Source organism: Zeus faber, assembly GCF_960531495.2.
Source record: "Zeus faber genome assembly, chromosome: 1".
In the NCBI taxonomy this organism is placed as follows: domain Eukaryota; kingdom Metazoa; phylum Chordata; class Actinopteri; order Zeiformes; family Zeidae; genus Zeus; species Zeus faber.
This window is the reverse complement of record NC_137193.1, coordinates 35,132,025-35,159,802: the sequence shown is the minus strand read 5'-3', so window position 1 is coordinate 35,159,802 and position 27,778 is coordinate 35,132,025. Positions and strand designations below refer to the sequence as shown.

The window sequence follows — 27,778 nt, the reverse complement described above, 5'->3', positions numbered from 1 at the left end:
GCGGCCAGTCCATGATACTTTATTATGACTATCAGAGATACTAACAGGAATGATGATAATTAATTATATTCAACAACAATGATGACCATATAATAATAACATAATAACAAAAATAAGGATAATTACAAATTTGATACATTTAATCAACAGTGATAATTGTTAATTGCCTCATAAGCAGCCTTTCAGCTCTGCTATGCATTTTCCTCAAGGAACCTTGCGAAATGTTAAATATCCAGGGGGTAAATTGCCTGGAGTTTGTCTCCCTCTCTTCAAGTACAATTTGCACCCTGCTCGAGCTCCGTTCCAGCTCTGTCGATATTGCAGTTTGATTCAATTTTTTTTTTATTCTCCCAATAATAAATAAAAACGACACTTGACGAATAAAGAACGTCAGTTATACTGTTGTCCAAACTCAATTCATACTAATGTTTTTTTTAGTTTTAGGTATTTCATTGCCACCGGTTTAGAGGGTGCTCTGTGGAGTGCGACAGTATTTAGCCTCTCCACCTTCAGCTCTGACATGGACCGCTTTGCACATAACTGTAGAAATGTATAAGGTCTACCCAGCACATTAATTTGCAGACACGAGGCCCTCTTCCTTCTTTTTTTTTCCTCTTGTTTTTTTTCCCCTGATAAAGGCCATTGGCCTTGCTTCTCAGTGATGTCAGGCTGTCGTTTTACTGGCTGTTGGGTTGTCACCCTCTTTATTTTAAGAGCTGACTATCATCAATTCATGTTTTCATGAAAATGTTTTTATGTTTAGCCCAATTACAATAATGTACAATTTGTGTGCTTTGCAAATTCAAAACCCCAGAAGTAAGTTGTCTTGAACTTATATGAGAGTCAAGCATGTGCGTGGTAGAGTCAGGCAGAGTCAGCAGAGTCCATGCCATATTGTATTTCTGCCTTTGAATCTATTAAACCTGGACTTTGGAAATGTAGGATTCTTTGCAGTAAGGAAAAAAAAATGATACACTAAATGCTCATTGTTTTTGTAATTATTGAATTAATACTTTATCATTCACTTAATTATTATTATTATTGTTATTATTGTTATTGATTATTATCATCAGTGAGTTGAGCGACATCACTCAGTGAGTGATATGTGAGTGGATTCCCCCCTTTGGTAATGATGTATTGTGTTGATGTTGCCTGCTTGTGATAACCTTAAAAGAAAGGGTTTTCTATTACCTTAACTTACACCTGTGTTGTTGCAGCCACACCAGGCAGACTAATCAAGGAGGAATACATCCATGATTGTATTCAGATGGACATCCCACCTAGTATATCCCCATCTGACCAACAGGGAGCCCTTAAGTTGCCAACTCCAGACCATTTTGGCCAGCCCCTGCCATGTCTGCAGCTGAGTTCCGAGTTGCCACACAGGCCTCAATCTGTTAATCCCTACACCAACCTTCCTGTTTCACCCACAGGTAAGAGCTGTTTCCATCTCGATACCATCGCTTTGATCTTTAACTTCCTCCAGTTTATTTAGTCTGCTCTGATCCGCAACAGGGTCCAGCTCAGGCTCCATGCCGGCTTTGCAGGGGGAGAACAGTGATGGTCTCCTGCAGATTGTGTCATCCATGACCCCTGTAGCTGCAGCCCCAGCCCCGTCCACCCCTACCCAAAGTGCCATTCAGCCGGCTCCCCAGCAATCCTCCCAGGTTCAACCCCTACTATCACAAACCCAAGGACAGAATGGCTACAATACAAACACACGGAGCCTGCAGCCCAATTTTCACAGTGAGTGTTGAAATGAAGCCCTTACTAAATAGTAACCCAAAGTCATTTACTGTTTATCTATACATTGTTCACATAGGCTAAATGGGCTCTCATAATGACCCTTTGAATGGTAGCTCATGTTAGCGAGCGTCGCTGACGAGTCATTGACCGCCAGTGGAAGGAATGCTATAATTCCCTTCGTGAATGTGAACTCCATTCAAAGTTTATTTTTAAACAGGATTGCATCCCACTTGAAGGGGATTCCTCACAGTTATCGACAATTACATGCTGCTGCTTATAGTTTGTACTTCAACAGTGTCTTTGTTGTGGAGGCTACATCCTCTGAAGAATGTCAACTTTTCTAAACTGGGATTTTATTCTTTTTTATCTCAAAGTGTAATGTGATTCATAGTAAGATAGTAAATCTCTTACTTGAACAATATCATCAGACTTTTTTTTAGATATAATACAACACAATGCAATCACAAACCTGTTTAATTATGATAGGTTTGATCTACCTCATTTCTGTTATACTCTTGGCATATTGAGACATTCACAGAGACATATGTGAGATATAACACAAACGTCGCTACAATACGCTATTGTTTTTGAATGCCTGGGTCACACCAATTGTGCTGAATGCAAAGGCACTTTGTAACATAGGTCTGTAAATATACAACAAAAAAATGGAATGAAATATAATGTCATTTTGTTACAGTAAATTCATATTTTATTCACTTTTCATAACAATGAACCCCCAACAGAGAAAAATGCATTGACGCAATTGTTGTGACTCATGCATACATTTAATCATTTCACTGGTGTATTATGACTACATTCTGTATGCAATTAACTGTTTGTGAAATGAATGAATGAATGGACATTCAGTGTTTCTGATTCAGAATTGAGTTTTCAGCCAAAAATGAATAATTCACAGTACTGTGGAATTCACTCTGGTGGCATCTAGTAGACGAAAACAAATAATACACATCAATGATTCAGCATTCTGAAATGATTCCACTGCTGCTATGTCTGTCCTTCTTATATTGTATTTCATGTCTCTTCAACCCTATGAAATCCAGCAACCTGGACAGGAAGCAGCACAGCATCCTACACTCCCATTGCATCCCAGCAGAATAGTCATGGCCAGCAACAACCTCCTCTTCTTCATCCAAACCACTTTTGTAAGATAATGTCTAAATTACAAATGGAAATAGCACTTTTTTGACACTCAGAAACAGATAGACTGTTAATTCTGGAAAATGTTGTATTGTTTTTTTATACATTCCCCGAAGGTAATATCCAAAATAAAAATATAATGAACTAGGTTATGGATAAAAATCAAGAAAATTGAATTTTGTTAGACCGATTAAATTAATTGGCATATTTATAACCTGATTTTCTGAAATATTTATATATATTAACTTTTAAAGGCTTACAGATTAACTCTTGTAGGAAATAAATTATTACGTTTGTATTACATTATATTATCGCATTATATATTACTTTTTATATAACACTTATTTTATATATAATTATTATAAACATATAAAATGTATGAACTTTATTACATGCCTCTAAATAGACTTGATGAAAGTTTTTATGCTAATATTATATCTATATTATATACAGTATACCTCTTCTCTCAGACTTATTAGTACTATGGAAATAATAATTAAACATTTTACTGTCAGATTTTGGTAGAAGTAGAATTTATTTGTTTCAAATAATTTTATAAGGATTTCTTTTTTTAATAACTCATGTCTGAAATCTGGGTTGGTGTGTTTTTACATTTGTGAACTGGCAAAACACAATTTAGTGTTGATTTATTTAGACATAAAAATAAGGTTCTTGGAATTTATTAAAATACTTCTACATGTAGTCTTTTTGACAATGTTTTATTTCTTCACATTGCAAATTGTATTTTATAGTTACCTGTAAAATATACTGGTAACAATGTTTTGATTCATTAATTAACCATTTATAGAAGGTGATTCCAAAGTCTTTCCAGAGTCAATCAAAGTAGGACAACCTACAGTATTTTATATGTAGGGATATACATATATTTTTGCTGTATAGTTTTCTACAGAGCCCCCAGGGTGTGATAAGAGAAATAAAATGTTTAATCATTCCCTTAAATTATAATATGTTGCCTCAAATTACTTATTTGTGCCCTTGAATTATTACAAAAATGTATTAATTTCCCCCTGATTTTCTCATTAAATGCATTCAGTTTTTCGCTCACTATTAGAGAGTGGCCTTCCACCAATTGGTTTTCTGGCCAATAGTACTATCAATTTGTGGGTACAAATTATTGATTTAAGGGAACTAATTAAGTAATTTGAGGCAATCATTTTGAATTTGGGTGAACAGGTTACTGATTTGAGGGAACAATTGAACTTTAAAAAGAACATTCCTTCCTACTTGCCCTAGCTTTTTTTTCTCTCTTTCTTTAGGGTCTCAGCATCATGGCTCAACGTCCTTTCCCCCTCCTGTATCTAATCATCCTGGTAAGAGCAAGTCATCCTCACAGTTTCCAATCTTGGTAAATTTGAGATAGACAAAGAACGTGATACCAGAGAGGTGCATACTGTACATCATATACTAAAATCTAGCAATAACCAAAAATTGTCTCATGTACAAAAAGCTATATCTGCAGTTTATTCAACACTGAGACTAAAAAGGGGCATGGTTGGAAAAAACAAATATATCCTTCAATAAGTTCAACATCTGCAATGGCTTTAATATTCGATTAGCTTCTAATAGCACACTGTGACACTGACCCAGTATACTGTATTTTAGACTGGAAAAGTCAAGCATTCCGCTACTTGCTGCCTTTGAGAGACTAAAACACCAATTTTTTTGGTGATGCAGGCCCAGAGTTCTGGTGCTCTATCTCCTACTTTGAAATGGACGTGCAGGTTGGAGAGATGTTCAAAGTGTGTGCCAGTTGCCCAATGGTGACAGTGGACGGCTATGTTGATCCCTCCGGAGGTGACCGCTTCTGCCTGGGCCAGCTGAGTAATGTTCACCGAACTGATGCCAGCGAGAGAGCCAGGTCTGTAACACACCCAGATTAGATTTTTATGTGTGTCTTGTCTGTTTAATTTCAACTTCAGCCCAGTTTATACTAACAGATAATGCTGCGTTCTGTGAACAACTTTTTGATGTGCAGAAACATGATTAAACATTTCTGCACAAGATTCAAGAGGTTTATTCGTCAGTGAGATGGATTTGGGTACAAATACATAACATCAGTTTAACGACAGGATATTAATCAAGTTTTTTTAGGGGATAAAAACATCACTTTGTGAACTATATAATTTCATCACTTTATGATCTATATACTTGCACACTATCCACTGTTCTGAGTCGGCTTTTCACTAGATTTTTGAACATGGCTGCAAAGATTTGCTCCTATTCACACACAAGAGCATCAGTGAGGTTAGGCACTGATGTTGGGCAATGGGGCCTGGCTTGCAGTAGACGTTCCAATCAATCTCAAAGGTTTTCAATAGGGTTCTGGTCTGGGCAGGGCTGGCTCTGTTCTTTTTGGAGCCCTAGGCAAGATCTGTAGAAGGTGCCCTGCCTTAGGCCCCACAGTGCCACAAAATTCCTTGCAGGTGCCTCCACCTCCCATGCACACCGCCCCACCTCACCGCCCAAATTCCACCCAACCAGCCCTCTGATGCTGCCACCTCCTCTCAATCCAACTCCACCCCATTGACAAAACATTAGTTGGAGGGTCTTGGTCTCCTGGGGGATGGAATTTAGTTTCAAAGACCTTTATTCCTGTATTCTGGTGAATTGTTATGCAAGTGAATCACAAAATAATGAGTCAACAAAATTTTAAATACCTAATCTAGCTTTCCTTTAGTAACACAACAACAGAAGCAACTTTAGGTTTTTTACTTTTATTGATTACCTTGTTTGTTATCCATTTTTAATTTTGAAAAACATACTAATCAATTTTCCAATTTGGTCTGTATTTTAGTATTGTGTGTGTGTGTTTTTTTTAGTTATTTTTTTTTGGTGTGTTGCGTTTTTGATGGTGTGTTATGTCGGAGAATTCTTACTGCACGGTCCATGAGATAAACCTGTTTTTCTACAGGAAAAAAACAGTATTAAAGATGTTTATTCTGCAGAATAAAGAGAAAGATACAGATGCATTTTAAAACAGTGATGCTGTCCAGTCTGCCCTTGCTTCTGTAGAAGAGGGCTTTATATTATGAGGGGTTGTGTGTCACTGGTTAGGTGTCATTCACAAGACTATGCCCCCCCACTCACATATTACCTGGTGTTCCCCTCATACAATGATTTAACAGTCAAACTCCTGTCACAGTCACAATCTTACTGTGCTATAAACAAACCACAATACTCTGTCAAGCCCCCTGGATTTATCCTTATCTCCACAAAAGGTTGAGTAAAGAAGGCATGTGGTCTGGTCTTTACAATACAGTATGGCATTATCTTAAAGAACAGTGTCTCTTCAATGTGAGCTCTGCGTGAGTCATTAAAAACCCAAGACAATGTGTTTTTAAAAGCTATGTTAGATTAAAAAAAAAGGCTATCGTCTTATATAAGACATATGAAACAACATTCAAGGCATTCATTTATCATCTGAATTCTCGCTCACACTCCCTCCTGTTGTTCCTAATGGCACAATATCTTCAAGTTCAAGAGATTATTTGTCACATACACACACATACGGTCGTACATATATGCAGTACCTCAAGGAAAATGCAATAATGCTAAGATTTTCATGAAATTGAGAAAAACCATACAATTATACCTGCAGAGATGTCCAAGAATTCTATCTAGTTAAAATCAACTGGGAAACACACATTAAAAAAAAAAAACGTAACCAAAAAATAAGCCCAGACAGAAGTCGCAGGACATCTCAACCTTAAATTGGCCAAAACTCTCTTCCCACATTTAACTACAGAAGAGGAAAAGACCAATAAGCGTTTATCTACACTGTACTAGACAACACACTATGAAAAAAACCCAAAAACAACTTGCACAGAAGGTGCAACTTGAATCATGAATCAAATTATGGAATAAATGTACATGGAGAGATTCCACGAATACACAATGCTATGCAGATTAAGCAGTGGCTATTGCTTAATAATGACAACAACAAAACTCACTGTGTGAACATAATGACTAACACATCCTATTTGTAAGGATAAACATAATGAAACGAACATCTTCACATCTCAACGTCTGAACATCATCATCATAAGGTTTCCAATCATCTAGTGGTATGAAGACAAACTGCCCTGCCATCATATTAGTAATCATCTTGCAAGGATAGGTATCACAAACGCTAGACAGCAGCATAGTATCAAACACATTTTCACTATAGGTATCAATATCTTTATGGACGTAGATGTCCATGGCCCCAGCACATCTCTAAGCCAAGCAAATAGGTCCCAAGTGTCAGCTTGGTCTTTCATTGAATCATCACATAACTCTTTCATAGCTTGTATGGCTAAAAACATCATTGGCATATCTAACATAATTGGTGTGCAAATGCCAACCCAGTTCCTGGGCAGACCTGTGTATGCCCTTTGTCCATATAGCAAACAGATGTCTAGAACTGTTTCTTGTCCAGTTATAAATCATCTGAGTTTGGTTACATTATTCCTACTGGAACTCCCGGGAAACTGTTACTCATTTTATCAGAACAAACGGATTGATAACAAAAAGGAATTCTAGCACGTGAAAGGACTATAGTTGAGTAGACTTGTACATTCGTGCAGTTCAGTTGTCCTTCAGAAGGATTATAGTGAAATACTGTGACTGTTTACGGCTTTGCTTCATTTCAACAGAATGTATCATGTCTCTATCAATAGGATTATGTATTAGTTTAGTCATATTAGTATAGGTTGGAAAACTTGTAGCACATGCTTAGCATCTTAATTCTTCCCATGACGTTGATATAGATGAGAGAAGGAATGATGCTTGTACTGAGTGAGGCATTTTAGTAAATACATAACATGAATGATCCGCACCATACTCTTCTTAAACTGAATGATTTAAAAAAAAAAAAAAAAAAAAAAAAAAAAAAAAAAAAAAAAAACCTCCACCACATGCAGTGGTACCTTGATTTACGAGTGCACTAACATACGAGTTTTCCGAGTTACGAGCCGTCGTTCCGTCGATTTTATTTTTATTTTTTTAATTAATTTGCGAGCAAAAATGTGAGTTATAAGGAGCGAGCCGCCGCTAGTTGGCGTGGGGAGCGAATCCGGCCAGCATCCCGCGTCTCAGTCGTTCACTTCACGTCGTAACTTGACCGTGGAAGCATCTCTTTTGTGTTTTGTGCTCACGTTTTGTGCTTTTTGTGCAGTTATTTTGCCAGTTTTTTTTTCTAACCATGGGTCCTAAGAAAGTAAGTACTGAGAAGAAATCCTAGAAAAACATGAGCGAGGTGTGCGTGTGATGGAATTGGCGAGGCAGTACGAGCGTAGTACTTAGTCCAAGTCGTCTGATCTCCAAGGTAAATACACTTTATAAAACCAGTTTATTTCTTTACATTCTCTTTTATTATGGTTTTATACAATATTTGTTATTTATAAATACATTTTTCTTATTTAAAAACAAGTAACAAAAAAATTGGGGTGGTTTTTTGGGGGCTGGAACGGATTAATGGCATTTCAATTAATTTCAATGGGGAAAATTGATTTGCTATACAAGCAGATTGAATTATGAGCTCTGTCACGGAACGAATTAAACTCGTAAGTCAAAGTACCACTGTATTTTGTTGGATGTGAAGTGAAGTCAATATTTAACCATGGGTGGACTATGTTAGTGACAGAACGTTCATTTCTCACTTGGGGCTGTTGTTCTGGATCTGGTGAGTGGGAGTGAGGTGGGGAAGCGGCTGTTATTTAAGTCCCACTGTGGAACTGTGTTACAGTGTTGGATGATCAGCAGGACGATGGCGATGGTGATGAGGAAGATGATCACACAGATGTGACCAATCTTTTCCTCCGTTAGGATTGTGATCTCAGTTCACATCTAATGATTCTCAGTCGTTTTTTCCGGTCCTCTGGAGCGTTGGACACTTTCTTGCAATGACAGTCTTGCATGTACCCTCGTTGGTCATTCTGATACCTTAACGGCTGCTCCTTCTTCGTCTGTCCTTCGTGGGAGCAGAGGTGTTTTACTTTACTCTCTGCTCTCTGCTTTGCTCTATACTTTGCTTCTATTTTCACCGTCTCAGCACCTTTTTCCTGCTGCAACACTTAAAGAAGAAACAGCGGCTCCATCTAACAACTGGACACTTATTTTACAACAGTTTATAAAGGATTCCTACCAGGACTAGCTTCAGTGGACACGGCTCCCCTCGCTTCAGTAAGCTAAGCAAAGTTAATTAGCAGCAAGATGCCCCCCTTCTCCACTGACGACTTCCACAAACTTTGACAGAAGATTCTAGTGCTAGAAACCAAAATTCACTGGTTAGTAGTGAACGTGGCAGTGAATGTACTATGTGGGAACGACACCACTCTACCATGGACTCAAATCAGTGGACAGGATAATGCTAACATACAGCTAATTGCTACCAACAAGATGACGAAAAAACAGGAGGGTTGTGTACCAGGTAATAAATCTCCTCCCAGGCACTCTCGGTGCTAAGCCTTAGTAGATCATTACCTTTGGAAATGAGAGGACGACATCAACAGGCAGTGCCCAAGAACTGTAATGCGAGCGGCTGCCCTGCATTATCATCCAGGCATAGCTCCTCTTCAACCCCTGTCCTTGGTAGGACACAACTGAAGAGGGAGAACTAGCAACAAACCAGTAACCAACTGTACAACTGGAGAACAGATTTGCTCCACTGTTGCAGGACCCTGGATCTCCGTCTGATGACTTGGATAACCTCTCATCTTCACACAGCAAGGTAAAGCCTGAGAGTAACTCAGAGTAAAAGGCAGGGAAAGCTAATGACTACGCCCCAAACTCTAATTGTGGGTGACTTTGCTGTAAAAGATGTGAGAAGCCTGTGCAGTATGAACACCAAAATACTCTGATTTCCCAAGGATGTAGTCTCTGACAGGACGGAAAGAATCCAGCATATCGTGGCTGCACATCCAACTGTGAAAACCATCATATTGCTATTTTACTTCATGTGTCATCCATCTGTTCCCTCTTCCAAGGACAGGAGACAAGTGGAAGCAAAACAAGAAGACATAACACAACATGGAAACTTTGAAAGAGAGCTTTTAGCTTGAGTCAGAGCCAAGAGGAGCCTCCACCCCACTCACCAACTACTGACTGTGCACCTTCTTCACCCCCCCCCAACCTCCATCCAGGTTACCCTCCTCTCTAGTCACTGTCACCCCCCTTCACCGACTAGTTGAAAGAGCAGGTCACTGCTAGTATCAAACTAACCCCCCAGCACTTCCCCCGCCCTACTCCTACTTTCTTTCGTCTAAGCCCCCTCGTCGTCCACCTCCACCATGAGCACAATTGTCACAGTAACAACGCCATCAAAATCATTCTGTCTCCCCAACCTGATAGAAGCACAGCACGTCCAGTTATTTGTTTACAAAATACAGAACACTAACTAATATCACTGGGTCCAGGCTGCAAGGCTAATGGCACTTTTGAGTCTTCCCAGAACAAGCTGGTGCCCTGTGTGATGGTAGCTTCCTCTATTCCTGTCTTGATAAGTAATAGAAAAAAGAATGGTGAATCTGCTAAGATACAGGAAGCACCCAATCCATTCAGCAAATTTAACAAATTTAGCTCCATTCCTTGTCAGCCACAGCCTGTCCCAAAAAGGGCACACTAAATCTAGCTTTATTAAATGTTAGGTCTTTGGCAGAAAAAACCTTTGAATTAATGATTTTATTGCCAAGCACAACCTTGACTTTGTTTTTAAGTTAAAACTTTGTTAGAACAAAATAACAGTGCAGCTGTTCTTATCGAGTCAACCCCTCCCAACTTCAGTTTTATGAGTGAAGCTAGAGTTCGAGGTGGAGTTGCCATTCTGTTTAATGATTCCCTTCAAGGAAAGCAGATATCCTAATTCAGTTGAATTCCTCCTCTCTGGCTATGTTCCTAAATATTTGCAGGCCGACTAAATACTGTGCAACCTTTTTTGATGACCTTGCTAAACTGCTGTCTATATTCTGTATTGGCTTTGATTGTGTAGTTATTGTTGGTGATTTTAACATCCATGTTGACAACCCCCAGGACAAGGGGACCAAAGAACTGTGTTGTGTTCTTGATAACTATGGACTGACTGAGCATGTGATGGAGCCCACACACAACAAGGGCCACACTCTTGACTTAATCTCCAAGGATCTGAACATTTCTAAGGTGGTGGTGACTGATGTTGCTCTCTCTGATCATTCCTGTGTTTTCTTTGAGAGTACTATCTCGGTGCACACAAATGTTCAAACAGCGCTAATCACAAAACGGTATATCACTGAAAACACCAGTGAAAAATGTATTCAGGCTTCTCTTCCACACTCGCCCTATCTTGGGTCTCAGTCAGCTTGGAGATCATTTCAATTTTAAAATTACAAATGTTATTGATGCCATTGCACTCACTAAGGTAAATGTGGTCTCTGGTAAGAAAAGATCTCCATGAAGAAATGCCACGCTGGTGAGAATAGAAAAAAAGAGTGTCAAAAAGCTGATCGCAGGTGGCAAAAACAAATCTTCACATTCATCCTGACATCTATAAAGAGAGACTTCACATTTATAATTTTGAAATTGAGAAATGCAAGGCCCTCCTTCTTCTCTGACATAATCCTCAAAAAAAATGATAATGCACGTGCCTTGTTCGCTACTGTCAACAGGCTATCAAACCTTCCTGTGTCAGTAGCCTCTGAACCTCTTTCCACCAGGGCCTTCAATGAATTTGCTTCCTCCACCTACAAAATTCAGAACATTACTGCCATATCAGGTACAGGGATATGTGCTGTCCCTGTGTCCACTCAAAATCAATTCAAATACCATGACACAATTTGATCCGATCAACCATAAAAACTTTGAAGACACTATACAACCTCTTAAATCTTCCTCCTGCTGCCTTGATATTCTGCCAACAGGCTTTTCAAAAATGTATCAAATTGCATGGCCTCAGATCTTATCAACATGTCTCTTCTCTCAGGTTTCTTCCCACGGGCCCTCAAAACAGCTGCTCAAGCCACTCTTAAAAAAAAGAAAAATCTAGACATCTCACTAATAAACAATTATAGGCCTATATCAAACCTCCTGTTTTTAAGTTAAATCATTGAAAAAGCTATTTTTCAATGGCTGAACAATTTCTTGCTACTACACAACTGTTTTGATGTCTTCCAGACAGGATTTCGACCACACCACAGCACTGAGAATGTTCCTGTTAAGGTCTTCACTGACATCCATCTAAACACAGACAGTGGCAGAATTTCAGTTATAGGATTACTAGATCTCAGTGCTGCATTTGACACGGTTGACCTCATCATGTTATTAGGCCGACTGTAAAACTGGGTGGGACTTCCTGGCACAATACCAAACTGGTTGAAATCCTACTTAAAGGACAGGGACTACTTTTGTGTCTATAGGTAATTACACACTGGAGTGGACAAAAACTACATGCAGAGTTCCCCAAGGCTTTCAATCTTTTTTCTGTTTACATCTACATGCTCCCACTGGCTCAGATTATGGACAACAACAAAATATGTTACTATAATTATGCAGACAACACACACATTTGCATAACCATATCACCAGGGGACTATGGTCCAATTCCATCACTGAGCAAGTGCACTGAACAAATCAACGATTGGATTTGACAGAATTTTCTCCAATTAAACAAAAAGAAAACTGATGTAATTGCTTTTGAAGCCAAGGAAGAACGACTAAAAGTAAACGCTGCGCTTCAATCGGTAATGTTAAAAAGCACAAACCAAGTCAGAAATCTTGGTGTAGTCATGGACTCGGACCTAAATTTAAATTACAAAGTCAGCTTAAGAACATATCAAGGATTTAAGGACTTATGTCTCAGCAGAATTTGGAAAAACTTGTCAATGCATTCATCTTTAGTAAACTAGACTACTGTAACGGTGTCTATACAGGTCTCCCTAAAAGATCAAGCAGACAGCTGCAGTTGATTCAAAATGCTGCTGCTCGAGTCCTACTAAGACCAAGAAAGTGGATCATATTACTCCAGTTCTCAGATCTACACTGGCTTCCTGTTCGTCAAACAATTGATTTCAAAATACTACTGTTGGTTTATAAAGCAGTTATTGGTTAGGGCCAAAATACATTTCTGATATTCTGCTACATTATGAACCATCCAGACCTCTCAGGTCGTCTGGAACAGGTCTGCTTTCTGTCCCCAGAGTCAAAATTAAACATGGAGAAGCAGCATTCAATTTTTATGCACCACATATCTGGAACAAATTCCCAGAAAACTCCAGGTCTGCTGCATCTCTCACCTCTTTTAAATCAATGCTAAATAAAAGACTTTTGCTGCTGCCTTTTACTAAACCAAATATTAATTTCTTGCACTGCACTGTCACCTTTACTTGATTTTATGTATTATATATCTTAACTTTATAATGTGTTCTTGCTTTTACGATGTGTTTCTTTGCACTTTGTCTTGATACTTCTGGTGTTTTATTTAAAGCACTTTGTATTGCCTTGTTGAAATGTAAATACTAGGGGCTTTGTGTGCACTGTATTATCAGCCATATCAGATAACTGAAAGATCTCCAGACCAGTTCTCCGGGGCTAGGATATCGCCTTGACAAGGTAAAATGCTATTCCGGGAATAGGCGAAGGAAAGGATCTCCAGACCGGTTTTCTGGGGCTAGGATATCGCCAATGACAAGGTAAAACACTATTCAGGGAAAAGGGCGAATGAAAAGATCTCCAGACCGGTTCTCCGCGGGATATTGCCTTGACAAAGTAAATTTGTCAAGGCAAAGGCTATTTGGGGAGTAGGCAAAAAAATAGTTAACAAGGAGTAAAACAAGGTTTCCTTCATTAATTTCTTGAACTGCACTATAACTTTTATGCATTCTATGTATTCTATTTGTTTAACTTTATGCATTCTATGTCCTTTTGTGTGTTTCTTTGCACTTTGTCTTAATCATTTTTATGTTTTATGTAAAGCACTTTGAATTGCCTTGCTGTCGAAATGTGCTATACAAATAAACTTGCCTTGCCTTGTGTTGCTGGGTTGGTGAGGAGGATCTGGCAGAGTTCCAGCTTTTTCTCCGGAAGTCGTGGATTCACCACCCAGTCACCTGATCTGAAGGCGTTTACTAGTCTTTTGAGTGGGATGTATAGGGTTGCTTTGACTTGGCACATAGACTAAAACACTTGGGTGAGAGACACATGAAAACATTGTTTGGTCTAGCTCCACGATTGTAAAAGTGGGGTACGTGGAATAATTCTGTGATTCCCAAACAGGTTGAATAGCCGACTACAGTCTCAGTACCAAAATAAATGCATGCACCCTAGTGTAACAACAGAATACTATTATCACAATGTCTAATATGTAGGGGATAATGTTCATAGAATATTGATTGGGCTACAAAATAACTGGCAGGGTTTTTAAATTTTCCTAGAATGCGTTTCTTGAATTTTGCTTGAACATAATCCTGTCTCGATGATCCATTAATAATGTTAAAAATAAGTAAAATGTAAAATCGATAAATACTAACTGGACAATTTTATCACCACTGGTTTACGTGATGTAATTCATGTGTGGCTTTTGTTGAAAGAAGACAGACATAATTGCATTGGTCTCCTGGTCAGCACTTCATGCAGGGACAGTCCAGTCACACCATGTGATCGTCCTTGCATTCCCATCATTACTAATGGCAGGCATGAAACTCAATTGAGCTTTCTTTCACTGGGATTCCATTAAGAAAACATGTAAATTATCACTAAACAATATTTAACTATGACAAGTCGTCAGCTTGATAAGTCCATCATGGGTGTTTGGAAAGAGCACTCAGAATAGAATGCAGAAACTGGCGGTAGAAATGTCTCTTCCAGCATTGTTCTGAGCACAATTGTAATGTTTATTTAATTCTCTATTAATCCCTCCTTTTTTACAAATGGTACTTACAATATATCAAATCAGCAAAGCAATACAAGACTAGCGGGGGAGATGTGGCTCCCCCTGCAGATCATACAGGACCAAATGGCTTTGCCACTACAAATTTTGGCTTACCACAATAATAGTTCAGTGCGGGATGCCTGTGTGTAGAGGAAAAGCAAGGTTAGGGAGGAATTCCGTGTCATCTGTGGAGGAGACAACCATTATTAGACAAGAGCAATATCAGGTACGACAGTTTTGTTGGCTGTGTTGGCTCCAACATTTCCTTTAGAGATGGGGTCAAGTACAATAATGTAAGCAACACAAATAGGAAAGTCAGAATGGGAGGGTTAAGTTATCAAAACATTAAATAGATGTTCTGTATATGTCATTCTTCAGCTTCACTGCACCTTATCACATTGGCCCGTACATATTCATGCAATCAAAATAAACAAAAGACAGTTTACAACAGATTAAAACACAACCAGTTGTACAAAATAGACTGTTTTGACAAAAACAGATGACAAATGGACAAACAAAATGGAACCCCCCCTAATAGTTTTACTCATGAGTTTAAATCATCGTAGTCTAACTTTTCAAGAGCTTCAGTAGCAAGATCTGGGGGGGGGGCGAAGCAACAATGGCTATCACTGCCAAGCACTCATGTGAATCTCCATCGCGGAGGGAAGAAGAGTAGTGGGCGTAGGAGTGGTGAACTACCTCATAGTGACATGAGCGAAGTGGAAAAACAGCACATGTTGATGCTGGAGTGAAATGAGCTGATTTGCTCTGTAGCGAGATAAAGGCTATAGCATGTAATCAACCCACTAACCGCAGCACTAATTTCCTGAGCATAGTACGCAACAAGATGTGATTCATTTCCATAACGTTATAACAACACAGCAAACATACTGTAAAACCATCTCCCTTCTGCACAGTTAAAGTAATCCAGCAAACCCAACATGGATCAGGTGCAAAAGCTTGTTTGAAAGCAACAAAACTTTCTTCTGCCTCAGCCCTCCAATCAACTACATCTCATCATGATAAACCCTGACTGGCATTGATCAATAACATTTGATCAACTATCTGTTATCTCATGGTCAATTCGTGTTACGTAACTTGTAATAAATCACATGAATTATATGTGTAGCTTTGAACTGCTAGTCTTACCTTTTGACCAGGGAGTATTCAACTATAAGTCACATCATTCTGCAGTCTTTAAGGAGAAATTGATAGGTTATTTGGCATTTCCAATCAAGTAAACACCTGTACTACTAAAAAAAAGACTAACATAGCCAGCATTCCAATTGAGAAAAGCCTAGAAGTGCTATTATTTACATAGTAAACACAATCAATGATGCACTCACTTTTTTTTGTAAATTATCCCTAATTCTGTTTATGCTTATAATTTAATTTACTGACTATTAAAACCATTGGCTAAAATTTGAGAATATAATCTTATTTAAATGTGCCTATACTCTTACCACAATCTTGTTTTCTTAGACAACATTTGATACTACTGTGTTGTATCAGAATAGCCAGAATCGGAAGACAACAGCTGCAAACACACACAAAAGCAGCCCCCCCGCGATCACTCAGATGTTATTTCCAGCAGGACTTGAGGCGATCAATCATCCCACTGCTCCCAGATAGAGCAGAAAAACATTTGAATTGCAGTCATTCAGTTTGATGTTTTGTCTGATGCAGTGACCAAATGCGGGTCCAGAGTAGCATCGTTGGTTAAGGTTCCCAACTGTGCACGGCATCTTTCTCAACTGTGCATTTGGTGTACTTGGATGCCAAAACACTTCATCTTTGTTGGTGGAGGGGAGGAGCAGCAGAAGACGACGCTTCATTTTACCCAACAGAACTTTGTTCGTTGTCCAGAAAATGTCCCAAGTTATTCAGCCTGATGTTGGCCACACTGGATCTTCGTTGACAAGGTCTTTGCAGAACTTCTCGGCCCTGCAGGAGTAGAGTGTCTCTCAGCAGGATACCAGGCAGATAGGAATGTCCTTCGGGTCTCTGTGAAGCCCTGGTGTGCGACTTAATGTGTTTGTTGCAGACATTGTCAGAGAAGGTCTACCATAGTAATAGGCAGTGTCATAGAGATACTCACTCTAGGGTTCTCTGACAACAATGTCTGAGTGATAACACGGTAATCATTAACTCAATTTCTGAGCATTGCTTCAGCAACCAGGTAAATTTAGGATAATGTCACATTTAAATTAGAACTAATGTAGATGATTCTGGTTCTATAGGGCACTTTATAATATCTCACAGTAATTTAACAATGGAGCTCAATATTATGTATCTAAATTGAATCAAGGTCTCCCCATTTATATGCTTGCATGCATTTAATCTCACAAATATATCTAAGCCTAGGCCGATATCTAAGCTCACCAAAGCTTTTTCCACGATCGTCCTGATCGATGCAATCTCTAAGCTTACTCAAAGCTTTTTCTACAATCATTCTGATCTACACAATATCTAAGCTTACTCAAAGCTTTTCCCATGATCATCCTGATGGGCACAATATCTTGGCTTACTCAAAGCCTTTTCCTACGATCTCCGTGATTGGCACAATATCTAAGCTTACTCAAAGCTTTTTCCCCTTTGCTCTTAATCAATACAACATCCCAGCAAGTCCTCAGCTTTGAATTTATTCGGGATCTTGTGTCTCTGCTGGTTCTGCTGTCATGTTCAGACGACTCCTTGTCAGATGTCTTACAGTCGGTCCCTGACTGTCGTTGTGCACACAACCTGGACATGAAGAGGTCCAACAGAGCCAAGCAGAGAGTCTCATCCAAGTCGCCAAAATTGTGTTGAAGATATTTATTCTGCAGAATAAAGAGAAAGATACAGATGCACTTAAAAACAGTGATGCTGTGCATTCTGCCCAGGCATCTGCCGAAGAGGGCTTTATACTGTGAGGGGTTGTGTGTCATTGGTTAGGTGTCATTCACAAGACTATGCCCCCCACGCACACATCACCTGGTGTTCCCCTCATACAATGATTTAAAAGTCAAACTCAAGTCACAGTTACAATCTTACTGTGCTATAAACAAATCACAATACTCTGTCAAGCCCCCTGGGGTTATCCTTATCTCCTTATTATCTTAAAGAACAGTGTCTCTTCAATGTGAGCTCTAAGTGATTCATTAAAAACCCAAGACAATGTGTTTTAAAAGTGTGTTAAAAGCAACGTAAGATACAAAAAAGGCTATTGTCTTATATAGGACATGAAACATCATTCAAAGGATTGATGGTCTGCATTTTCTCTCAGTTACGTACATTCAACGTCAAGAATGCACCGGAAAAGGTGTCATGGTTCCAGTGTGATGGGGTGGGGGGGGCAGTAGGGGAGAGAGCAACTTAAACAAACAACAGCATAAAACTGTAAAACTTGGGGGGAAAATGACTCATTACCCAGCGGGACTCTGTTCCCTTCGTTCCTAGAAAAGAGACGTTCAAAAGAATCAGATTGCGTGGGTGCAGGCATGGATACTCCATGCTGCTTCTACTGTAGTGTTGGGGCAGTCCTTCGGCGGTTCGGAGACTGCCTTGGGGATGAGCTGGAGTGGCTCGGAGCCCGGCAGGGAGTGTGGGGGTTCTCCTCTGTGGTCTTCATGCAGATCTTGTCTTCCCATTTACAAGAAGGTGACCAGCTGCAGAAAAATGTTTATTAAAAGCTGTGCGTATTTTCTTGTGATCAGATATTACACACTGACCATGTGAGGGCAGGGAAATTGCATTTTTATTCTGAGTTGAATTCACTACTTTCTGGAATTCGGCTGGATTTGAATAACTACTAAAGATGGTATTCAAATAATAATTTGACTTAGCTTTCCTCACCGACGATCTGACGGTCTCCAGATTTTCTAGCTAGGACCCAAGCCTTATTCTTTAACTGGAACAAAGATGATAGTTCAGAGGTGAAAACCAAGGACTCAACCTATCTTTAGTTCTTCGCCTTTTAAACGGGGCGTGTTTGTTAACCACTGAGTTGAAGGTATTTATAAAATGATCCAGGGCTAGATCAACGTCCAGGATTTCTTATGTGTTTCAAATGTCACTCTGAAAAGATTTCTAAATTGTCTCTTGACAACAACTCGCGATCAAACCTTTTTTACCTGCGTATCCCTAATGCAGGCTATGGGGCAATAATCACTTATTCCAAGGTCAAAAACACCAGAAGCAACAATTTTATCATTCCTAGTGGTTAAGATCAGATCAATTAAAGTTGACTTCGAAATATTTTTTACATTAAGCAAGGGACGGTCAGTAATCAGTTGGGTTACCACAACTGATTAACACACACCTCTCTCCAATAATCACATTAGTCACATTAGTCAACCAATTTAAGATAAGATAAGATAAACCTTTATTAGTCCCACAACAGGGAAATTTGCATCGTTCCAGCAGCAAAAAGGGGACAGCAGAAAGTAAAGAGCATATCAAGTACATAAAGAGCATACAAGTAATTTAGATTAAAATCACCCAATCATCTCAGAACAATTACCATATTGAGGAAATAGATCTGTCAATTTGTCAATGGCGACAGATTCAACAGAAATCCCAATCACAACAACTGAATTATTAGGCCCCACTGTAAATTCACCCTCTGGGCAATAAATTGAAAACCTTTCCGTACAGTGACATCTTTAAGAACTATAACCGAAAGACATGATTTAATAAAAATGGCCACCCCACCTCCTCTTACATTTCTGTCTATTGTAAATGAACTTGGCATTTCTTATTCCTCACAGTAGTTGCCGCTTTAGTTAAATTCAAGCTGCAAGTTTATTATTATGTTCATTCTAATGTTGATTCATATAAATGGCATTATTTTGCCGAAATAATTATTAATGCTACCAAATAATACACTGAAGTGATCAGGTTTGGAACCCATATTTCTCCTTGTTGCATTTAGCGTTGCTTGAAATGACCAATGCGTTTTGACGTTAACTGAAAACAAGTCAATTTCCCATTATTCTTGGGACAGTGTGCTTTTTTCCCTGGATAGAAAATTTCAAATTTTGGGGAAAAATTCAGGCAGGTAGCATTCTCCTGGAATCTGCCAAATATAGATTAATCCATCAGACTGTCAGATGGTGAAGCCTGATTCATCACTCCAGAGAGTGCTTTTCCACTGCTCCAATTGCGAATGGCGAGTCCAATAACGATGTGCACCACTCCAGCCGACGCATTGGCGTCGGCTGGAGTGGTGCATTGCACATTGGCGTTGCACATGGCGATCTTAGGCTTGTGTGCGTGTGCCCAGTTCATGATGAACACACCATTTTTACACGCAACACGTGTCACCACTCGGCAGTCCCATTCTGTGAACTTGTGTGGCTTGCGAGTGAGCTGTTGTTGCTTCTAGATGTTTCAACTTCACAATTACAGAACTTATGGTTGGCTGGTGCAGGTCTAGCAGTGCAGAAATTTGATGACCTGATTTGTTGGAAAGGAGGCATCCTATAACAGTGCCACATCGAAGTCACTGTACGACCTTTTCTATTGATAATGTGTGTCTTAAGGAGATTGCATGGATATATGCTTGATTTGATGGACCTGTTAGTTATGGGTGTGGCTGAAATAGCCAAACTCATTCATTAAAAGGCATCTCCACATACCTTTGGCTATGTAGTGTATATAATATTGTCATAAAATACACTTGGATCATACATTACATGTTTTCTGTAATAATTATTGAAAGCCAAAGTGTTTATGAATTTAGAAAATGGTCAATTGTATGGTTCCTGGTTGGAGTTATATGTCACAATACAGATATTTTGTTTTACATTGATTGCCAGTTGTCTATCGGGATTTGTGCAAACTGTGGTTGAGCCACCCTCTGATCATTGTGAACACACTTCTATTATTTCTACAGAAACTTATGCATAGACTTAAACATAGGCTACGCAGCCACCATTTTCTATACCGAGCGAAAATCACAACGGAACAGTAAACCAACAATATTATGGGGCTCTGAACAAGAAAGAAAGCTATGTTAGCTGTTATTGTTGTAGTAGCTGTAATTGTCACACACTGGAAAGTAAGTAAACTAGTGTTGACAAGTGGATTTTCCACCTTTACGCACTTGTGTCATCCTAATCTTATGCTCTCTTACCCAGGTTGCACATCGGTAAAGGAGTGCAGCTAGACTGTCGTGGTGAGGGAGATGTGTGGATGCGCTGTATGAGTGACCACGCTGTCTTCGTCCAGAGCTACTACCTTGACAGAGAGGCAGGCCGGGCCCCGGGCGATGCTGTACACAAGATCTATCCTGGTGCGTACATTAAGGTAAGGTAGTTTAGCCCACTCTTCTTTTTTCTGATTTGAAGGGTACCTTCTCCCAACCAAGTTTTTCTGATCTCCCCACAGATGTTCAATAGGATTTTGATCAGAACTCATTGCTGAACACTTGCAAAGCATCCAGCATTTTGTTTTGAACCATTCCTGGGTATTTTGGGTCATTGTCCTGCTAAGAGTCCTATTACCTCTGACTGAGATTTTGGCATTGTGCTCCAAAATATTTTGGTAATCTCCTGATTTCATGGTGCCATGCACATATTCATGGCAGAAAGTTATTAGAACTTGAGAATCAGAATCATAATCGTCTTTATTGCCAAGTAAGTTTACACGTACAAGGAATTTGTCTTGGTGTTCGGTGCATACATGAAACATAAATGTTGAACAATAAGTAAAATAGATAAGAATATGTCAAATAAGGCTGTTTTTGTTTTTTTAAATAAAGCTGTACAGTTTGTGCAGGAATGTGCAAATGTTTATTATAAAGTGTAACAGTCTCTGCAATGTTAATGGATAATAGTCCAAAAGAATGAGGAATGTGCGTTAATGTAACGCATAGACATACCCATTCAATTTAAGGGGGCGGGGTCTGTTTCAGTGGGGGGTCCCGGGCCTTCTTGATGAGGCCAGTTGCAGACGGGAAGAGGCTGTTCTTGTGGTGAGAGGTTTGGGCCTTGTTGCACCGCAGCCTCCTGCCAGAGGAAAGTGTTTTAAAGAGTCTGTGTTCCGGGTGGGAGGGGTCAGCCACAATCTTACCTGCACGCCTCAGGGTCCTGGAGGCGTACAGGTCCTGGAGAGATGGCAGATTGCAGCCAATCACCTTCTCAGCAGAGTGAATGACACGCTGCAGTCTACCCTTGTCCTTGGTGGTTGCAGCAGTGTACCAGATGGTGATGGAGGAGGTGAGAATGGACTCCGTGATGGAGATGTAGAAGCGCACCATCATCGTCTCTGGCAGGTTGAACTCAGCTGCCGCAGGAAGTACGCCCTCTGCTGGGCTTTCTTGATGATGGAGCTGAGGTTCAGCTCCCAGTTGAAGTCCTGGGATGAAGCGGCAGGACTCCACAGAGTCAACTGGGGAGTCACACAGGGTGATGGGGATGAGTGGGGCTGTGTTCTTCCTGAAATCCACAACCATCTCCAATGTCTGCACAGCGTTGAACTCCAGGTTGTTCTTGCTGTACCAAGTCACCAGATGGTCAAGCTCCCACCTGTAGGCGGACTCATCTCCACCACAGATGAACCCAATGAGGGTGGTGTCGTCGATAAATTTGAGGAGATGACAGACTGGTGGCTGGAGGTGCAGCTGTTGGTGTACAGGGAGAAGAGCAGAGGAGAAAGAATGCAGCCTTGAGGGGAACCGGTGCTGATGGTCCGGGAGTCAGAGAAGTGTTTTCCTAGCTTCACATGCTGCTTCCTGTCAAACAGGAAGTCTGTGATCCACCTGCAGGTGGAGTCAGGCACGCTCAGCTGGGAGAGCTTGTCCTGCAGAAAAGCCGGGATGATTGTGTTGAAGGCGGAGCTGAAATCCAAAAAAACAGGAGTGTTGGGACAGTCAAACCTGTAACATATTTCCCAAAAAACTAAAATTTTGTCTCCTGTGTGCACAGAGGCATTCTCATTTTGGCTTGTTCTTGACAAATCCACACAGGCTCTCCTGAGTCTCTCTCTTCCCAGTCAGATTCTCTAAGGCCCTCTACCGCAGAACCCCCTTTCGTTGAGTTGGTGCTAGATGGGGCAAGTTGAAGATGTGTTACCTTGTGCCTGAATGTCAGCTTGAAACTGTTTTGCAGTTGATCAAGGTTCTTTCTCCACCATTCTTTTTTATTTTTTATTTTTTATTTTTTGCCCAGTTTTTTTCTATTGTAGAGAGCAGTGGAGAGAGAAAGGAAGTAGGGGGGTGGACTGTAGGTTGGATTTGAACCTGGGTCACTGCAGTCGCTTTTTACCTAAATGGTACGCGTGCTTATCCGGTTGAGACATTTCTAACAAACCTTTGCTTCAAGCTTTGGTCAGCTCCTCTCCGGAGAGAGGGGACAGGGACATCAACGTCTCTGGAGATGGGCTCGCAGCCTTGGGATTGTGCATGCTTGACTACAATTCTTTCTTTTTATCCATGGTGCAAACGGTGACACAACAGCAGCATCAATTATTTTCTCCATTCAAACTGGTTGAATGGGCAATTTGATTGCAGGCACTTGTTCCTCGGGTACTAAATTAACACCACGCTTGTGTGTGTGTGTGTGTGTGTGTGTGTGTGTGTGTGTGTGTGTGTGTGTTTTCCAGGAGTTTGCACTTTCTGTGAGAGTAGAGATGCTGTTAAGCTGTACTGTAGTTTATTCAACATTTTTATGGACAAACCTTATCCCTGGATGTCAGATATACTATTTTTTAACAGTTTAAAGTCTGGCTGGAGAAGGTCTGTAAAATAATCACACTAACATCTTCACCTACCATTAAACACATGTTGTACTCAAATAATAAAAAATGTTATTTATTTAGCAGCCTTAACTGGTAAACTGTCATGTGTTGATGTTTAATATTGATCTTTAGGTGTTTGACCTGCGACAGTGCCACAGGCAAATGCAACAGCAAGCTGCTACAGCTCAGGCAGCATCAGCAGCTCAGGCAGCTGCTGTGGCAGGCAACATCCCTGGGCCAGGCAGCGTTGGAGGTATCGCACCAGCAGTCAGTAAGTATTTTCTCCTAAATATCGTTCCTGTAGAGGTTTTGCAATACATTTCCTGTTGTAATCCTGTCACTGAAAAGGCTCATTTGGCTATTACAATCGACTATATCAAAAAAAGCAAATTGCAACCTACACCCTTAGATTACATCAAATTACGGGGCAAATTCACAAGGAATGGATTGTGGCTGCTAATAGCACCATGAATTGCGCATCAATTTTGGCCCGCTATCTGCGATGTCTCTTCTGATAATAGCGAAAATGCTTCTGACACGAATTCTATCTATCTTCTATCTATCTTCTATCTATCTTCTTACAGTCTTATTACAAGTTAGAAACGGGATATACAGCCCAAATAAATCGAAAATCAATATTGTTCATTTCTCCAATACCGTTAACAGTACCGTTAACGTCGCATTGTAGCTTATCAACGGTACCCAACCCTAGGCACAAGCAATGCCCCCCCCCCCGTTCCTCCGTGGGGGCCAATTTTGCACCAAATGTATGAATATTACCTAATTTCAATATGCGCAAATAGCACTGATGCACAACGCACTATTTGCATGGCAGTGCAGTTAGTGGTGGATTTCACCATTTGCAGGTGCTTTGTGAATTAGACGCTTGCTTTTTCTGTTATTTGCGGCTGCAAAAGCCACACAATTCTTTTGTGAATTCCACCTAGTGTCTTTTAGCAGACGCTTTTGTCCAAAGCTCATATATTATTACACTATTGCAGTGGCATAAAATGAAAAAGAGACAATTACATTCTTAATCGCAAGTGATATGGCAACAAAACTCATGGTACAACAAAATGAAAGCAAAACCATGGCTTATTCTCTAGATAGTAATATTAAAACATAGTCCTTATGTTAGGGGTCTTTTATACACCAGCTATACCTGTATGTATTACTCATCTAATTGGTAGGTTCTATGATTCAGCTGAAATTTAAATGTATTCAGGAGTGTACATTGACTGTAGCTACAGACGCATTTTAAAGCATTTTCATCCCTAGAGGGTGACATAAATTTAAAAAGTTTTATGTTTTGTAATTGTCTATATTGTGCTGGAACACCATCCCCCTATTGGCTGAGTGGTTGTCATGTTAAGGGGTGAGCTTACATAGTTGTTGAACCAGCGGGAGCTTTAAATGGTGGCACGTCTCGAGTGATTGAGGAAGATTGGTCGGGGCCGAGGAACATCAGCCTGGATCAATCAGGATGGAGGCTGAACTACGTTTTCCGTTACAGTTTATATTGAGTTCCTGATCCCCTCTGCAAAGTCTTTTATGTTAAAAGTTTGATCCACATGTGTTTTAACTTATGAAGTGTCAATGGAGCACTGAGGCTTACCAGGATCCAGTGCGGAGAAGCATGCCAGTTGAGCTGTTGATCAGGCTACTTGTCATTGCAAGAACCATGAAGAATTTCACATTCCCAAATGTCCTTCTCTTTTGATGGACAGGTCTCTCTGCAGCAGCAGGTATTGGTGTGGATGACTTGAGGCGACTGTGCATCCTGCGCCTTAGCTTTGTTAAGGGCTGGGGGCCAGACTACCCACGACAGAGCATTAAACACACACCATGCTGGGTTGAGGTCCACCTCCACCGGGCTCTGCAGCTTCTGGACGAGGTGTTGCACACTATGCCCTTGGCTGATGCGGGACCTGCCAACTAACAAGAGTACTCACGTTCAAATTCTAGCCGATGTGGATTACATGGACTTTTGCAGACAGATAAACAATCACAATCACATAAACTTCTGTATTTCCATCTTTTCTGGGTTTTTGTCATGCATAAAATGCTTAAATGCATGAAAAAACTGTGACCATGGTACACGGCACAGTTTTCTCTGACTTGTTTTCTCTATTTATGTATCTCACACATAGATTTACCAAACACGGCCCTTGAACTATGTGAACCAAAACAGGTCTGTTACAATGCAGACTTATGTACTGAAGTATCAGGTGATTTCTTTATGCTTTGCAAGAATTTGATTCTCTGTAGTAACCAAAGTCTCATATCAAAGTGTTTCATATGATCACTGTTGTTTCAGCAACATGTTTCCAAAAAGGTAGTTCTCTCCGCCTATGCACTTTGCAATTTTCTTCCACAGCGAGAAGACAAACACACGCACCAACAACCACCCTTTTATAGTGAACAGAAAAGTTAAAAGCGCAGTGAATTAGAATGCTTATAAACCTAAAAGGGCAGCTTTTTGGAAGCTGGTTTAACAAAATCTGAGAACTCTATGAAGTTCAATCTGGACTACAAAGGTCATTGTCGATCAGATGGAATAGCGTACTCTATTCATGTGTGTTCAACTGTCCAGTGTGCTTGCGCGTGTGAGTAAAAAGAAGGATGAAGTGCCATGGCACTTCCTTTCAGCACATTGTGGATTGACCATGTGTCTTGCCCTCACAATGTGTCGTGCGATTGGTTTGCCACCAGACGTAGTCATCCTTGTACTTTTCACATACTATTTGAGCATACTGTGTTTTCGCACACACCACTGCCGTTTTGGATGCGGCTTAAGTTTTTCCAACCCGTACACGTTCACATAAAAAAATGTGGCATCTTGAACATATATGTAATCGAAAATATTAACGTGTTGTAGAACGCAGGGGATTGGACATTAACAAGGTGCAATTCACAATGAATAGTTTTAAAGAGTTGAAAACTACTGTATATGAATGCTTAAGTAACAATGTTGCATATATTATCCGTGCAATCCCAAAACAATTACCAGTGAACACTCCCTATGGTGCTGTGAAGTCTAAAAGTGATATTCCAAGTATTGTGCATCATACCTAGACTCAATTCATAGACTCAATTGTTGACTTTTTTTGGAAAAAAAGTGCTGGTAGGGTAAATGCTTAATAGGCACTAGGAAGTATAATTTAAATACAAATAAAACCCTGTCTGCAATTAAAGTAACTTTTTAAGTTGAAGAGCGCACGTGAGCTGTGCAGCAGCATGCCTCGCTGTAGTGGTTTTAACTGGTTAAATACTGCTTACATACAACAATACACAGGATCTGATGTGTAATAACACACAGAAGCCCAGTTTGGCCAAACAACTCCACACGCTTAAGGAGAGCGCCTCAGTGCCATCTAGATCTCCATACACAAGGTCTAAATGGCTTTAGACACCATCAACCACCTGAGATGAGGCTAAAGTTAACCTGATTATGACATTATTTAATTCAACAGCACTGCCCCCCCAACGTAAAAATGTGAATATCCAATTTAAGTGAACTCATGCTCAAGAGCAACACAATCTTTACAGACTTGTACAGACACACACACAATGATATAGATGACAAATTCAATGTTCAATTCCAATTTCAATGTTCCTCTGTGCTTGTACTGTGCTTCAAAATGTTAAATAGGTCAAATTGTTTTCCCTCTTTTGGACTAGAGTTGACGTCTATTTATTTTCTTACCAAAAGATACAAAGAGCCAAACCATTGAGCTTTAAGTCGTGCTGTTGGTGTACTTGACAGCAATAATACCATGTACAGAACCAAATGTTTACCATACGTTGAAACTCGCCAAAGCTAGAATACCTCACAGTAACGTCATTTTTTTCTCTTTCAAATATCTCATAAATAATGGTCATATCCAATTCAATCATAAAAAGCCGTCAGAAGCACCGCAGAGTTTCTGATCCTAGTTATTAAGCTACTTATACATATACTCAACAATTTTGCTGGTTTAGTATTTAACTCATAATCCCCATTAAATGGGTATTTTTTTCAATGCGTCAAACTTCCAATGTGCGGCCAAAAAAGTACTTAACTTCAAATCGAATAACGATCTTGAACTTCACGGATATATAAATACAGCTGCTCAAATTTCGTTTAAATTTTTATCACTCAGTGACGTGGAATTTGTGCCTTTAGCTTTAAAACTTTTACATGGTAGATTCACCTAACTGTACTGTAAACCTTTGTCCGTAGGAGTCCAGGAACTCTCATAAGTCATTTTTCACTCTTTG

General features: G+C 39.9%; 1 protein-coding gene across 1 annotated transcript in view; it reads left to right on the top strand.

Annotated features, from left to right (window-relative positions):
* smad10a (SMAD family member 10a) overlaps nucleotides 1-25,457 on the top strand; it is a gene marked incomplete at its 3' end in the record, with an annotated part of 40,824 nt that extends 15,367 nt beyond the window's left edge. The window contains exons 6-13 of the mRNA XM_080023950.1: nucleotides 1,218-1,433; nucleotides 1,516-1,632; nucleotides 2,808-2,909; nucleotides 4,182-4,235; nucleotides 4,600-4,783; nucleotides 20,920-21,088; nucleotides 23,651-23,789; nucleotides 25,246-25,457. Coding sequence (XP_079880076.1) covers nucleotides 1,218-1,433; nucleotides 1,516-1,632; nucleotides 2,808-2,909; nucleotides 4,182-4,235; nucleotides 4,600-4,783; nucleotides 20,920-21,088; nucleotides 23,651-23,789; nucleotides 25,246-25,457 — 1,193 coding nt within the window. The remainder of the gene's footprint in view (nucleotides 1-1,217; nucleotides 1,434-1,515; nucleotides 1,633-2,807; nucleotides 2,910-4,181; nucleotides 4,236-4,599; nucleotides 4,784-20,919; nucleotides 21,089-23,650; nucleotides 23,790-25,245) is intronic.
* Nucleotides 25,458-27,778: the final 2,321 nt, after the last annotated feature.